The sequence below is a fragment of the Doryrhamphus excisus genome, chromosome 22 (genome assembly GCF_030265055.1).
Source record: "Doryrhamphus excisus isolate RoL2022-K1 chromosome 22, RoL_Dexc_1.0, whole genome shotgun sequence".
NCBI classification, from domain to species: Eukaryota; Metazoa; Chordata; class Actinopteri; order Syngnathiformes; family Syngnathidae; genus Doryrhamphus; species Doryrhamphus excisus.
This window is the reverse complement of record NC_080487.1, coordinates 3,957,515-3,974,301: the sequence shown is the minus strand read 5'-3', so window position 1 is coordinate 3,974,301 and position 16,787 is coordinate 3,957,515. Positions and strand designations below refer to the sequence as shown.

Here is a 16,787-nt window from a genome sequence, read left to right as displayed (position 1 = left end):
AACTTACCCATGTTCTATGGCTAATTAGGAAAGAACAGAAAAATGTAGAAACACACTTTTTTTTCTGATGCAAGACGGGAGTCTAATCTCTCTGTTGGTATGCTAAATAATATTAAAAAAATAATAATAAATAATAATAATATAATATAATAATAATAAAAAAAATAAGTCGGGCGGCACGGCAATCGAGTGGTTAGCGCGCAGACCTCACAGCTAGTAGACCAGGGTTCAATTCCACCCTCGACCATCTCTGTGTGGAGTTTGCATGTTCTCCCCGTGCATGCGTGGGTTTTCTCCGGGTACTCCGGTTTCCTCCCACATTCCAAAAACATGCTAGGTTAATTGGCCACTCCAAATTGTCCATAGGTATGAATGTGAGTGTGAATGGTTGTTTGTCTATATGTGCCCTGTGATTGGCTGGCCACCAGTCCAGGGTGTACCCCGCCTCTTGTCCGAAGACAGCTGGGATAGGCTCCAGCACCCCCGCGACCCTTGTGAGGAATAGCAGTAGAAAATGAATGAATGAATGAAAATAAGTCCAAAAATAGCTGGTACTGAAGGTGTGGATTGAATGACTTAAAATGGATCTTCAGTCCTGGTAGAGCCTCATTAAGTGGATAGTGTCAAGACTCTGGAATAATTCAACTGTGCTGCTTGACAGACCTGCGGAAAGTAGACAAGATATTTATGTCTAAGACACATTTAGATCCGGTTTAAATACATAGTCTCTGTCCCACGCTTCTGCTGGTGACAGCAACTGCTTAACTAATAATGCTGGAGTCATATAAGGCGCTCCTAAGAAACACATTATAAAACTAGTCTGGAGCGTTTGATGTCCACCGGGAATGAAAATAACATGAGTGAGTGAAATTAACATTGGCGAACGACTGCTGCATTTGTCTTCTGTGATACATTTGTGCACATGTAAGATCTAGAAATGTGCACATAATTAATTAACACCGCTTCTGCTTTCTTTGGAGGAAATGTGAGCTTCTGTGGCGTTGTTTAATTCAATAATTCTGAATTATTTACATAATTTGCTCCTATCTTAATGAAGACAGCCGCTGTGTGTTTCCGTAAAAATCCTTCCAGTTAATGATGTCCAATTTTGAATGTCACTAACAACATGCTTGTCATAGTGGAACCGGACTGCGCTGCATTATACTGAAAGCTATTTCCTATGTTCTGTTTCTATACAGAAGAGGTGGAATATACTGGGAATTCTGGAATTTTGCAGAACTGTTAACTATTTTATGATTACTATTAATTGTTTCTGATAAAGCTCTTGGATCAGATTGTTGGCCGTTTTAAGTAGGAGACCCTAAAGACTCTGCTCAAGCATAAATGGAAATACTCAGCCGTCTCATCAGAAACACACAAATATGTAGTACTCACATAACCCTAACCCTATAATTATACTCCACACTAAATGCCTGAAAATGCACATACTAACTCCAACTCTAACCATAAGACCGAGTCCAAAGCAGCTTTTTAATGGGCCAATTGAGCAACTGAAGCCGAACATTTAGATCTCTGATCCCGGTCCAATAGCCATCATTTATCTTAGGTGCTAAAACCACATGGGCTCATGAGTACCTTGGTAGTCTTGACTTGCAGACATGACGCAGTGGAAAAGTAGAGCGTGTTCAGACAAATAAGTAATTGTGTACTTCGAAACCATGACAATTACCAACTTGCCCAGAAGCCGCTGTTTGCCATGATCTGGGGCTGATTACTTACAATTATCTGATTAATACCAGGAAGATATTTATAGAAAAATATGTCCTTTTTCTTTGTAAAATCCTACATCCAGGTTTTAACAACCAACCAATGTTATATTAACCTTTATTAATAGTTGTTAATTATTAGTGCTTTAACGGGTCCCCCAGAGTGTCATACAGTAAAAAGAAGGCCACCATTGTTAAAACATGTAAACAATTATAAATGTACTCACCCATTGATGACTGCTGGCGGAGGGAGTTAGTTGACTCTTCTTTTCTTATCTTCTACTAATTAAACTCAGCAGGCCTCTGCACCACTTTCATTGGTCACGTCATCTATGGTCCCGTTCTATTCTGAAATGTAATTTTCTGAAATGCATATGATGCAACTTTGGTGTTTAAAGTGGTCGATCCAGACACTTTTGGTCAAGTCTGCTAGTGGATCCTGTTAGCGGCGAGCAGTGTCAAATAATCTGGCATCATCAACGGGTTTCTAAAGGCTGGATGGACTACTGTGGGACGAAAAGGACAGCACAAGTTCAAGGGCAAATTTGCCTCAAGACAATGAAAGTGAAAGAGAGAGACTGACAAAGTGTGTGATGAAGAAATTATGAGGCTGTTTAACCAGCTGTGTTACACAGACTTTTCGGTATTGTTTGGTAACAAAGATTGATTTACTCAAAAGTTAAATTGCTGTGTACTTAATATCATATCTTACGACTCCTGCGGTTTATAGACAAGTGCAGTCTATGTGTGTAAAAATGGTGTTTCCTTTTTAAATTTAGTGGGTGCATCTTATAGTCAAGTGTATTATATAAATTGCAGTAATTTTTTTTACAAATTGCTCCAGCTTCAGTGCCCCATTATTTATTTTTTTTACAAGAATCCAAGTTTAAATATGTGTTTATTTTGAAAAATAAATAAATCCATAATATAGAATAAGGTTCATGTGGCGATACATGAAATGATGTGCTTTAGTATCATTTTCAGCATCAGAGATTTTACAGTTTCTTTTTAAACATACTTCCCCAAAGATGAAACAAACGTTTGCTGCGATTTGTGACACGTGACGATTGGGAAATCCATGCCAATGCATGGGTCGCTCGCAGCTTCGGTTCTCAACAATCAACCACCATGTAGAAATGAGTGTGCTTAAAAATCCAAGCTCTGTTTAATGACTTGTTATATATATTTATATATTATTCCTACAAATACATGGTTTTCAGCACTTTGTAAAATGTTCACTTTCCTCTGTAAACCAAGAAAGCTAGAAATAACCTAGAGTGAAAAAAAAGACAAGACAAAACCTCTCACAAGTCCCACCCCCGACCCCAAAAAAGTCACATGAACATAACATAATGCAAAAAAATAACACAAAAACCCCAACATCCTGTACAAACACTATGGTCCAATAAGTTAAGAAAATAGTGTCTCTAAAAGGTTTATATTGCTTTATACCTCCAACCCTGTGGAACACCAGGACATTTCTAAGGTGGCATCGCCTTGTGATGTCACTCCAGAGGTTGTCAGGCCAACTGCAGCCAATTGCATGCAGCTGTAGCAGAGGAGAGACAGCCGTGTGTGTCTTGTATGGTCTCACTTTTTGGCAGTAAAAAAATCAAAAGACGAAGGTCCATGACGCTACTACAGCACTGATCCTGAAAGGAACCAAGGATGTCTCACCGGTTATTGTCGCTATACCGTTATTACTCTTTACAGTATTATTACTAGAACTATCACATGACTTCCTGTGTTGTGTCTGTGTGTGTTTGCTTTTCAGTGATCAGTGCTCGGAGCCTGTTTTCTCGAAGGAGAAAGCGGGAAGAGTCAGTAGCTTGGGGTTGGTGTTGGGGTTTGGGGAGCCACCGTCCTGTCCTGAGCCCTCTGCAACACCTAGATCGAAGGAGTCTTTTGAGTCACTAGAAGGCGCTCTCCGCCTCAAGCAGGTGTCTCGGCTGGGCAAGGGAGGGGGCAACCCTAAGCCTGGGTACAGCCCCGATGGGGGCTCGGATCCATCAGGGGGATCCACAGAGATGCAAGGTGGACTCATCTTCTTCTTGCGCCGAGGAGAGGGCAGTGAGGTCTGAATGCGAGTCTGGCTGTGGATTTGCAGACTGTCGGCCTGCGACACAAAACCCGACGACGTGGACGTAGTGCTGTATTGGGGGCGGGACTCCACCACGGAGCAAACCTCCACCGAGTGGCGCCGTGGGTCATCCAGCCAGGAGTAAGGGCGAGGGCGGGGCAGGAGAACGCTGCGGCCTTGGGTGTCGACACTGTGGAACCTCTTCAACGGCCGCAAACAAGGACTCCCGCTCCCTTGACAGTGTGCCTTGCTTTCGTAATCCTCTTTCGCTTCCATGCTGCTGCTGCTGCCGAGTTCATCGGATCGGATGATGTCATCACTCCCAGTCAAGCCACTCCCGATAATGAGCGACACTTCCTGATCCACAGAGGCCTCGTTTTGACGCTGTGGGGTCACTGGTAAGGGCGAAGGAGTCAAGCGAGGCGAGTCCAAGCGGTGTTGTGTGTGCACACTGCTGGGGCGTAAAGGTTTCGGGGATGCGCCGGGCGTGGCTGGGACCAGACAGAAAGCAGGCTGCTGCTGCTGGTGATGGGAGAAGGGTAAAGGTGATGAGGTGGAGGAAGAGGAGGAAGAGGAAGGTGGAGGGAGGCCAAGAGAAGCCATATTCACAAGTCCTTCACTGCTTTCCCGTCCATCTGAACACAGGGCCTCCTGAGAATCAGTAGACACTGCAACCTGCAAGACGGGGCACGGGGACAAAGGTGGGATGAAATATTTAGGACGGGATGGGTGAGGAAGTTGGAGACAAATGTATAATGAAAAGGGGGGTTGGTGGAATCCCGGAGTTGGAGGGATTAGGGATGAGAGAGGGAAACTGGTTAGTGTGAGTTGATGAGGATGAGAAGTCGTAGTTTGGGTCAAAGTTCACAAGCTCGGGAGATTTCCTCGTTCTTATTCTCTACTGGCGCTGCAGCATCCATGTATTATTGCATAGATGGTTTCACACCGTAAGGCTGCTTTCATGGTTGCTCGGTTTGTCGATATTGGTTCACGTTCTTAAAAAATCCAAATAAACCCAAATGCATCACAAAGGACAGCAGCAAATAACAAATGCACTGGAGAGGATGCAAATATTAAGCATGATTACATACTCAAGTGTTTGGTAAGACGTTAGTGTCATCTCGTTATGTGCTACCTAGAATGGTTTTACGATGTTTAGGGTCAAGCCTGATTTGTTCCTAGGGATCTGACTGAATCTGAGTTTTGTTACTGAATTGACACCTGGAAAAAAAACTGCCTCAAGACGCTCCATGTAAACAGACTTAAGTGTGCTTTGCTTTCTCTTGTCCAAATTTGAAACACTTCTATGCTAGGACTACGTTAAAAAGCCATAGCATTTCAGTATGTGGAATCAAACTATGGAATGGATTGAGTAAGGACCTCAAACAATGCACAACGATGAGCCAATTCAAGAAACAATACAAGCAGTTGATGTTTAAATACAAGGATGAAGAGTCTTGAACCAGTCATGATGTGCTATATATATCACTATATTGACACTTACTATGGTACCCATTATGTCATTGGATGCTCATATCACTTCTTACTTCGGTATGTGACAAAAAAAAAAAAAATTATATTAGGAAAGCAGGAAGTGAACAAATGTAACAGTTACTGATTGTAAAAGTACCAGATGGAGGGGTAGGATTTAATAAGCTTTGCTTCTTCCTACTCCTTTTGGACATGTGGAACTGTGAACTGATTATGGGATGCATTCAATTGTAATCTGATGCATGTTCAAATGAAATAAAACCATTACCATTACCATTACCATTCATGTTTCACTTTTTAATGGAACATTTAAAAAGAATAATGCTGAAGTCGGCATTACTTCTTCTTCCACACTACTCTCCACAAAGTATATTTGTGACTAAACGTTCCGTCCTACATTACCTGACTGAGCCTTATGAGAGCTCAGTATGTGCTGGGGCCGAGGTGAAATTAAATGAAATAAAACTATTACCATTACCATATCAGATGAATCAGAAGTTTATGTCAACCTTTAAATCTTTTCTCCCTCACTTGGGTTCATTTTTAAGCAGGTGAAATGTAAATGTGGTATTTATTTGTATGTTCTAATAAATATTACATTGAGCAAAATTGCCCTGTCAATAACTTGAATAATAATCTGTATCATCTAGCAGTAAATAGCCAACTGTATTTGAATGTAATGTTATGAGCCAACTCCAGTCGCGGTTTGTTGGTTCCAGACTCTACTGTGATAAGTAATATCTGCAAAGTAGCATAGAAAACCTACTTTCCAAATATAATTTTTTTTACCATTATTAGAACCCTGCAGACAAACATTTTTCCTTTAATGCCTTTGTTTGGGTTTTTGTGTCCTTATTTTGTATTTACTGCCACTTCTGCTCCGTTCTTGCTTCTTTGTTTTCCTATATCTGCTGCTAATGTTAGTTGTTCTACTTAGGTCAGGTGCACACGGCTTAGTTTGTGGGAGCATAGGATGTGTTACTGCTTATTGTTGCTATCCCTGCCGCTGCACGGCAGTTATTTTGTTATAAAATAGACATTTTACCTGCAATCAGATCTCAATTTCTCACATCCTGCGGTTGTCACCACAATGTCAAAACACTTGACTTGACAACAATTGACAATTAAGGCGGACCTCGGTTTACGTACAAGTTCCGTTCCTATACAGTGATGCAAGTTTGTGTAAACCGGAACGTAATGGAGTCCATGAACTAGCATTGAATCGTCTTCATCCTTAATGATGGTCTCAACAGTCGAGGAGCTGCCAACATTGGTGGGTGTGTCTCTTCTCTTTTTGCAATATTTATTTTCACTTCCATGGTGGCGGCTTTCCTTTTCTTTGACGCATAACGAAGTCCAAAAGTTAACTAATAAGCAATGTTATTCTTATTATATAAGTGTAGCTGCGAAGGCACACTCAAAGGCACACACTGCATACTGGCTGCACACAGTACGTATTCACGTATGGTTTTTAGTGGATCTCATGTTTTTTTTCATTTATGGCAGTGCGTTCATAAACATCAAAAGACTATGAAATGCTGTAAACCAAGGACCACCTGGAATGTTTCACTTAATGCTACGTGTGCCGGTTATTTGCTGCTGTTGATTTTTGATGGCATAATTGAGCTCTGCACAAACAATCCCAATGTGCTGGAATATGACAAATATATATAGATATATATATATATGTAATAATGGCAAACAAAGCTTCTTGGTACAAAGAGCGGTATAAGCAGCGCATCAGATAGAGTGATGCTTTTAGCTTATTGCTTGAACTCTGAACCAGACTACTCCACCCTCTAACCTTTGACCTTCGCACAAAACAACTGTAATTTGCAAGAGGCTGCACGGTCAGCAGAATTTCCAATTATGTTATGAAATGAGATTATGGTTCCGTTGTCTGTGCGAGCGGCCATTAGTCAAGAGGGCGAACAAAACATGTCACTGCAGCAGTTAGTGACAACAACGCTTGTTAAAACTCATAAAATGTCCCTCAAATGTCTTCACTTTGCTGAGGTGTCAATTTTAGTACATTTATATTTGTGGGTAGAGGCACAAGGACATGCATGAGTTTTAAAGAGATTTGCTTTCTCTAAATGGTGTGACCACAGAGACACCCAGTGGTCAAAGACTTGCACACAAAGAGTGCATACTAAAAATAATACTACATATTCATCAGCTGTAGAGATCACCCTGTCAGGTTTAGCAAACTAATCTAGCCAATATAAAAGTTCAAGTGCTCCATTACAAAGTGTCAGAGCACATGCGGTTGTTTTACAATCCCCTGAGTTCTTCTTTTAAAAGGATGCCATAAATTTAGCCAAATGATAAGCTATCCTGGCTTATAGACCTGTCACGATAATCAATTAATTGCATGATAAAAAAAAAAAAAAAACAGTAATTTTTCCGGCCTTGTGCTTGAGTGTTTGTTTTGCTTCTCTCGCTCTACTAAACAGGCTGGATGACAAGCGTTGGTTCTATAGAGGAATGCATAAATGGACTTTGTGCCTGCAGGTGAGCAAATATCTTGGTTTTAAACAGAATTAACCAGAACGAGCTAATATGTGGTATCTGTGGGAAAGTACTATAGTGATAACGAAGAAAGGGAACGCGACCAATTTGCATGCACACCTCAAACACAACCATCCTGTCCAGTTTTCCCAATTGGAAAAAAACCAAAAACAAACTGCTGCTCCCAACAGTCAACGGTTAGCGAGGCATTTGGTGGGCAAGATAATTCAAAACAAAATAGCACAAATTGGTGCACGAATTGGCTACATGCTAAGCCCCACTGACCAATAACCAATGTTGATTATTTATTGAAGTAATTTTACGTATTTACAGATAATATATCTTTTTCATGTTTTTTTTTTATGAGTTTTATTTATGTGCAATTTTTACTTAAATACCAAGCCCATTTTATTTCCATTTTATTTATTGGTTTTTCAATGTAGTATTGTTTGTTTTTTTTATTTAAAAGCTCTTACCATTCAAATTGCAATGTTAAATACTGCTTTTAATACGATGTACTTACTATGCATTACTATGTTATATAGTATCGCTACATTAATGGAAAAAATGGTCTAAAAATAATGTTGACAATATCATAATCATTTATCATCCAACAAAATCTGTTATCGTGACAGGCCTATAGGCTTATATACATTATCTCACACCCCAATTTGATAATCCAGCAATAAGATTGACCTAAAAGACCATAGCCACAGCCACTTAGAAATTAGGTTGTGAATGGTTGACAGTAAACATTGGAGGAAATGACCAAAAAAAAAAAAAAAATCGAATAAAGAGGAATGAAGCCTGCATATTAGTTAGACTTTGCGTCTTTTGCAATATGAGCATGGTGTCCAGTGTTTCTGAAAGGCCCAGTGGTAGCTAAAGTCTCTTTTTCCCTCACTGTTTCAGAAACAGGAGTATCTGTGTTTGAGCAGTAGCTCAGGGTCAGGCGGTTTTTGGGCCCAACTGAGCTGGGGTCAGATCATAACAGATACAGTATGGAAAATGAGGCAGCAGGTACGTATGGGGGGGGAGGAGGATGGAGAGGAAGAAAGTGGGAGGACACTGTTTAGAGGGGCTACATTTTTTTGGTTTCATGAACCTTCAAATCATATATAGATGCATCTCAATATATTAGAATATCTTTGAAAAGTTTTGATTATTTACTGAGTCTCTTAGTCTCCTCATTTATCGCAGTTAATTAGATTATTAGATTAATTCCAGACCTGAAGGTGATAAATGAATTTCCGTCAAGTAGGATTCCTTACTTATAAATTAAATGTTTTTATAATTAGAGTGTAGAAAACCTGTTTATGACCTTGTAAATGCCCTACGTCATGCCCTATGTCACTGTTACACTCGTATTATCCAATATAGTAGATATATATAATACATAATAATATAACACGTTAGCATTAGGAAGGTTCCTTGTTGCTGTTCCGATTACAGTGGTTATTGTCTCATCGGTGTAATATAATGTCATATTTTTGACATCTGTAGAATGCTATATCATAACATGTCTTTCAGTGAGTTTTCAGAGTGCCTTATATTGTATTTTTATGCCTGACGCTGCTTAATTTAGACCAAAAATATGTATAAAGTGTTAAACTAATTCTCATTTTGGCTAATAAGTCTGCAGTCATGTGGCAATGGACGACCGTGTTCTCATTTATTGAGATGCATCTTGTTGTTTTTCTTATTAATTGTGCTTATATGTAAAAGAACTATACTCATTTGCATATTAACAAAGTCCTTATCTGCATTTGCATTGTCAGTATTCCGAGATAATTTTTTTAGTCTTCATTGCCAAACATTTTTGAAATTCAATGCCTTAAATTCTAAATAATATATATATTTAAAACATATAATATATATTATTTAATAATATGCTTATTTATGTGGAACGGCACTGCATGGTTTGTCCTCATTAGAATCACATATGAGCTGGAGCCTATCCCAGCTGAATCCGGGCGGGAGCAGGGCTACACCCTGACCTGGTCACCAGTGTACATATCGACAAACGGCCATTCCAGCACCTGATTCAATGAATTGGTCATACGTAATATTCAGGGACACAAGATCTTTGAGCAAAGTTCAAATGAACCCTGAGGTGTGCAACAGATGGGGTGTGTCACCTGTCTGCGCAGCTTCCGGCTCACAACATGTGTGTGTCTGGGTGGGGGTAGTCGTGGTATACTTTCAGAGTCGGAGTGGCTGTGGGGGCTGATGGGTCTGAAGAGGTCAGTGGGGATGGTCAGTCGTTGGGAAAACTCTTCTGGTTGCGAACGCACCGAACCACTGGAGCCTAAAAAGCCCAAGCAGGAAGTTATGTGAGGCATAACAAACACGGGAAAAGCACTCAGTAGAGAGCAGAACAGTTCAAGGCTGAACGCCCCCCAAGACAAGAAAAAATTTCCAGTGAGGGGGGTTGCTGGTGTCAAGACCCAACTGCTTACTGTGGTGAAACCATCTTATTTTACTTACTAAATACAAGGATGAAGAGTCTTGAACCAGTCATGATGTGCTATATATATCACTATATTGACACTTACTATGGTAACCATTATGTCATTGTATGGTCATATCACCTCCTACTTCAGTACGAGGTGCATAATTAAAAAAACAAACAAACAAAAAAAAAACCTTAAACTGTATTATGGAAAGCAGGAAGTGAACAAATGTAACAGTTACTGATTGTAAAAGTACCAGATGGAGGGGTAGGATTTAATAAGCTTTGCTTCTTCCTACTCCTTTTGGACATGTGGAACTGTGAACTGATTATGGGATGCATTCAATTGTAATCTGATGCATGTTCAAATGAAATTAAACCATTACCATTACCATTACCATTACCATTACCATTACCTTTACCATTCATGTGTCACTTTTTAATGGAACATTTAAAAAGAATAATGCCGAAGTCGGCATTACTTCTTCTTCCACACTACTCTTCACAAAGTATATTTGTGACTAAACGTTCCGTCCTACATTACCTGACTGAGCCTTATGAGAGCTCAGTATGTGCTGGGGCCGAGGTGAATGTGCAAGAAGCTGTGCTGAAGACTCGGTCGGCTTCCCGAAGGGCTGCAGTGGGAAGAACATGTAGCTGTCGTTGGGTAGCGAGTGTGTGCGTCCCACGGCGGGTTTCCTGACACTCAACAGGTTGTCCTCCAGTGTTACTCCAGGGTTGAGCTGCTCGATCTGCGGAAACAGAAGGCAGTCAGTCAGTCTGCCTTGTGGCTGAAGTCCACTACCGTATAATACAATGAACAAAGAAGCAGAGGTCTTCAGCATACACAGAAAACAGATGTTGGGAGTTGGCTGGTACATGCTGCCACAGATCACAGAAACCTTTTTAAACGTGAATTTACAAGCGATTTCTTTTTGAGCAAAAGCACTCTTTAGGAGTCGTTAAACTGTAGCTTAAGCTTTAAGTCTGATTGTCAGCTGGGGCAATGTCCTGCAGCCTGGCCCACCGGAGATGACACTTTTGACACCCTCGGAGACACACAGCACTCACATATGAAGGGAAAACTAGACTAAAGTAGTAGAAAACAGAGGACAGCACAAAGACAAGGAGGATTATTGACAGGAAAGAACTGTAACGTAGACTCACATGAAAAGCAAAGTGGAGTAAGACAGAAACGTGTGGAAAGGAAGAGAGGAACAGAGAGACAGGAAAAGCTGCAAACTGGCAGGCGCTCTACTCTACCGGACTGAAAACATCAGGCTGGAAAAACGTGGAATGAAAAAGAGAAAAGGAAATTGCAGGACACATGGTTAGATTCACAGAGGCCTTCCAAAGACAATCACCCTTTACTCCCACTCCCAATTCTCGGAGAACTGCCTTTCAACGTATATATTTTACGGAAAGCAAAATATTGCCTTGGTTTTCGTCGCAATATTCCTCCGATATTGCATGTAACAAACTAATCGGTGTGCGCTGTATTGTATTGGAATGGATGCCCAAACATATTGTACCATAGTCAATCAAGGAAATGTAGTTAATCCAACTTGGCAACCAGTTGCTATGCAGCACGGAAGGTTAGTGAGGTGGGCAAGTGGCTTTGGAAGACCCTGGCAAGGAAACACGACTACTACGAGATACTGGAGGAGGAGGAGCAGATATGAAGACAGAAAGGAACTGCGGTCAGTACATTGCATTCCAGACTGCTGAGAAAGAGGGGGTTAAAATCGTCAGCAACCGAGTCCTCTGTCAGAGCTAGGGACCAGGATTTCTCAGAGGCCAGAGAGACAGCGTCCATCTCAGCTAGAGGGATCTAAACAGGAAGAGACAGCGGCTGGTGAGCAAAACACAATGTGCTTGGTACAAAACATAAAATACGATAATGACTTATACCGGGGTGTCCAAAGTGTATTCGGACTACTTTATGAAGGAGGACTTAGGGCCACATTGCAGCGTATCTTTGCCTACACGGTTTCATTAAAAATACAAAAAAGGTCAAAAAGGATTGGACACCCCTGGTATATACAGACATGTATACAGAATATACAGTAGCAACAAGGACATTCCATTACCACATATATACCCTGGGTATTTCATAGAAAGAACAACAATAACAGACCTTGGCTGCGGTGTATCAGACACATACATAGAGTAAAGCCCCACGTCGATGGGACTGCATGGATGTTTCAATGAAGAAAAACAGCTTTGTTCTGAAGGAATTACGTGTTGGAGCATCATAGTTTTGGCTTTGCTGTACCAGGAGGGTCATAGGGGGAATGTTCCGACACACAAAGTCCGATTCTATGGAATACATTACCGTTATCCTTTACAGGCAGCTATTTATAGTGTCTTACCGGTGTGGGAATTATTATTATTATTTTTTTTTAAGTGGCGTTTACAATGCTAATGCACTGTGATTGGTCGCCTAATAGCTTCAGAGCGATATCGGCACCCATTATTTAGTGACTCGGTGATCAATAGCTCATGGATTTAAACATTACACTTCAAGTTCGGGTGGAAGATTTGCGAGTGGATATCCTAACTTTGTTGCAACGGATGACAAAGCAGTACACAAACAAAACACAACAGAGACATGGACTACAGTATGTCACAATATCACATAGACAAAGATACTTTGTGAGTCTGAGTGAGCAGAGGTGAGATCACGGCTGAGATACTAAAAAGTACACTGGAGTGAACTACAGGATTAGAGTGCTAAAGTTATTAAATGTGGAATGGCTCTTGGGCAGCTTGGTACTTGGCAAACATCGCACGGCATGCTGTTCGATTACTAAAAAAAAATAAAATATATGCACAATATGTCCTTGTTTTTCCCTCCATAAATATTTTACAGCTTAATGGAGATTCTGCAGAGTAGAAACAGCATCCATCTTTAAGACATTTAGTGTGGTGAATGGTCATAAAAGACTAATATTTGCCAAAAAGGGTGAGATAATATCACATGTTTTTAATAAAGTACAAAGTGGTTCTAGTAGAAGAAAATACGGGTCTTATTCAATCCTTTTCTAGATTTGTATTTCAGGTCCTGTGATTGGCTGGCGACCAGTCCGGTACTGAGCCAACCACTCAAGAAAAACTGGGATAGGTTCCAGCATACACACAACCCGAGTGAGGACAAGCGGTAAAAAAATGGATGTCTGGAAATCCTTAAGTTAACTAGTAATATTTACAGCAACATTATGACCCCTGTTCAAGTCCCCATGACCTTGAACAGGACACGTGGTAGAAAACGGATGCTTGGATACTAACTGCTTTTATTTGATGCGTCTGTCCATGTCTCTAAATGAAAGTATCAGCACTAGTTAGTTTACTGTTAGTTATTGACCTTTTTGTCGCTGTTGTGCTTGCTGGCCTTGGACGGCAGCGCGTAGTAGCGGCACACAGAGCCAGACAAGTTGTCCATCAAACTCAACTCCCCTTCCATTGAACCCTGGATGACCAGGGAGACCGAGTCAAACTGTGCTCTTCGCTGGACAAACTTAGATAATGCAGAGGGGGGAGAGGGGGAGGCGAGTGGTTGGGGATGAAGAGAAGACGTAGACGTGGACGGGATTTGTTCAGATGTATATGAATAGATGAAGAGAACGAATGATCAGAAAGAAAAAGAGAGAAGCGTTAATCAGACAGAAACACAGATACTGACAATAACTTGTAAAAAAAAGAAATAGTTCCTGTGATTCCTATCATTTTTGCTAAAATGACTGCAGTCTGCCACAAGGAGGCACTACAACATAACAGTGCTGTCATGATAAAGCCATATTTTGTGGAGAGCAACAGAGGAAGACAGATAACATCAAGGGGAAGACCTTATGATAGCAAGAGCTCTAGTTCCTATCCCCTGAAGCTGCCTGGAAATAGAACAAGAAGGCCCTGTGGTCCAGCTTCCCATGGCACTATGGCCTCTCCTTGACTGGCATGTCCTCTCCGGGGACCGGCAACAGCCACACAAAGACACACAAACTGATAGAGTGTATGGTACTGTTGTGTATTTAAAAATGTGACCCACTTTTGAATATTATTGAGCATTATCTACAAGTGGTATGCCCGAATTTAAAACCATCACCTCATTTTGCTAGACCTCAGTTCAGCAAACATTCAAGGAATAATTACACAGTGAATAGCTTATACATGGATTTTTGGTTTTTTTTTTGTTGCATATAGTGAAGCAAAGTATTGGACTGGGTTCCAAATCGCACAATTCCACGCTGACACTTGGCATTTTGAGTGCATGAGTGCACAAAAACTGACAAGTACGACAAAATAATCCACTTATAATAAGTACAGTCATCCCTCACAATATCGCTATCGTTCATTATCTTATCTTATCTTATCTTATCTTATCTAGTCAGCCATGGCTTGTCCGACATGGTAGATTGGAAAAAAAAGTACGTTTTTGGCTTTTAGTTTAAAAAAAAAAACACATTTAAGACTATCTGGTTAGCTCGCGGGCGTCACGGTGGTTGAGTGGTTAGCGCGCAGACCTCATAGCTAGGAGACCAGGGTTCAATTCCACCCTCGGCCATCTCTGTGTGGAGTTTGCATGTTCATGAGTTTGCATTTTCTCCGGGTACTCCGGTTTCCTCCCACATTCCAAAAACATGCTAGGTTAATTGGCCACTCCAAATTGTCCATAGGTATGAATGTGAGTGTGAATGGTTGTTTGTCTATATGTGCCCTGTGATTGGCTGGTCACCAGTCCAGGGTGTACCCCGCCTCTCGCCCGAAGACAGCTGGGATAGGCTCCAGCACCCCCCGCGACCCTCTAGCTCGCTAGTTTACGGCTGTCAGGAGTTGGGCAATGTGGTGTAAACAATAAATAATGTAATAGCAGCGTAAAGATGACCAAAGTCGGTGTTACAGTCGCCAGTCGCATTACCCAATACTCCGAATAATCGAATAAAATAAGCCATTTAAGACAACTCCGCTATATTTTCATGCCAGACATTTATGGTGACTTTGACGGAATATTGTCGGATCCCAAGTCGTCACGAATGCATTTCTACAAATGCAGTGAAGCAGCAGCCATGACTGAGTTACTTCATAAAGCATGCTGAGTACCCCTCAGCGTGGGCCAGGGAATTAATTAATGGGCTGAACCGCACTCACAACAAATGACCTGAGCCGTGGGAGTAATTGTCCTGGTCTTAAAATGTGGACACAGCTTCAGAGAACATTTCATTGTGAAAACTGCACGGACCACTGAGAAGCGAACAAACGGACCCGAGGCATTATGTGAATGTGTGGTTTGTTTTCACGGCGATGAAGCTATCACAAGTCTACATCGCTGTTTTTGGAATTATGTAATTCGCTAAGTGACAAATTTAAGTCCAGAATGGTGACTCAGCTGCTGCTTTAGTCAACAAAATTAGCACATAATTCTATTTTCCGTATCAATGCATAAACATTGCATAATATAATACGCTAAACTTTCCCACACAAAACTTAGTCCTCACCTCCAGAGGTGGCTCCAGGCATGATGGGGGGTCGTCTGTGATGTTCACAGGTTCTCTGGGTATATCAACAGTGGGTGAGTCCCTTTCCTGTCCCGTGTCGACTCCTCCAGTGGACCTCCACGGGGAACCCCCAGAACTTGACCTGTCCAAGCCCAGTGTAAGAGGGTTAAGCTGGGGCGACCTGGTTGCCATGTCTCCTCCATCCGTGTGCAGCTCCAACTCCAACTCGGCCTCCAGATCGGCCTCCTCTTTGGCCTCCTTGTTGCTCTCCTCCAGGTGCTTCATTAAGACGGCAATGACGACGTTGACCAGGACAAATTGAGCGGTCAAGACGAAGGAGACGAAGTAGATGGGAGAGACAACAGTGTTGTAGCAGGTTCCCGTGTCTTGTGCACAATCCCTCAATGTGTCCTGGAACAGGGATGACATTTGGACATTAGTCTCATTCTTGTTATGATGCCTCTGTTGTTGCCGTGGTGACCCTGGATTGGCTACTTTGCTGTATAACACTGAAATTGAAATGAAATGACCATAACCAGTGATAAAGCCTATGATGCTAATATTTTCATGTATTAATAGTTTGGTTGTGCCCTGTGATTGGCTGGCGACCAGTCCAGGGTGTACCCCGCCTCTCGCCCGAAGACAGCTGGGATAGGCTCCAGCACCCCCGCGACCCTCGTGAGGAAAAGCGGTAGAAAATTAATGAATGAATAATAGTTTGGTTTTAAATAATGATACATTTTAAAGATATTCATAAAGCTTTACATGACACGGATGACAAAGGGACTATTGAACATGTATTTTAGATACTAAAAACAAAGAAAGAACGTGGTTATGGCTCACAATAGCTGAATCGTACAAATTGGAGAGGAAAGTCTAGCAAAGTTTGTATAAAATCACGAAAAAGCCAGAATGCAATACAGACGGATGGATACACATCATACCACTACTCTGACATAATTTACGAATATACTCAATCTGTCGCTTGTGAGCCAAGTTTAGACAGGAACAAGAAGCGTATGTGAATAGATACG

General features: G+C 41.4%; 1 protein-coding gene across 1 annotated transcript in view; it reads right to left on the bottom strand.

Annotated features, from left to right (window-relative positions):
* Positions 1–963: 963 nt before the first annotated feature.
* The window catches only part of cacna1g (calcium channel, voltage-dependent, T type, alpha 1G subunit), a 146,780-nt gene continuing 130,956 nt past the window's right edge, over positions 964–16,787 (bottom strand). Inside the window, exons 35-40 of the mRNA XM_058061836.1 lie at positions 15,754–16,164; positions 13,626–13,778; positions 11,970–12,092; positions 10,806–11,013; positions 9,948–10,117; positions 964–4,482 (exon numbers count right to left, since the gene is read on the bottom strand). Coding sequence (XP_057917819.1) covers positions 3,505–4,482; positions 9,948–10,117; positions 10,806–11,013; positions 11,970–12,092; positions 13,626–13,778; positions 15,754–16,164 — 2,043 coding nt within the window. The 3' untranslated portion in view covers positions 964–3,504. The remainder of the gene's footprint in view (positions 4,483–9,947; positions 10,118–10,805; positions 11,014–11,969; positions 12,093–13,625; positions 13,779–15,753; positions 16,165–16,787) is intronic.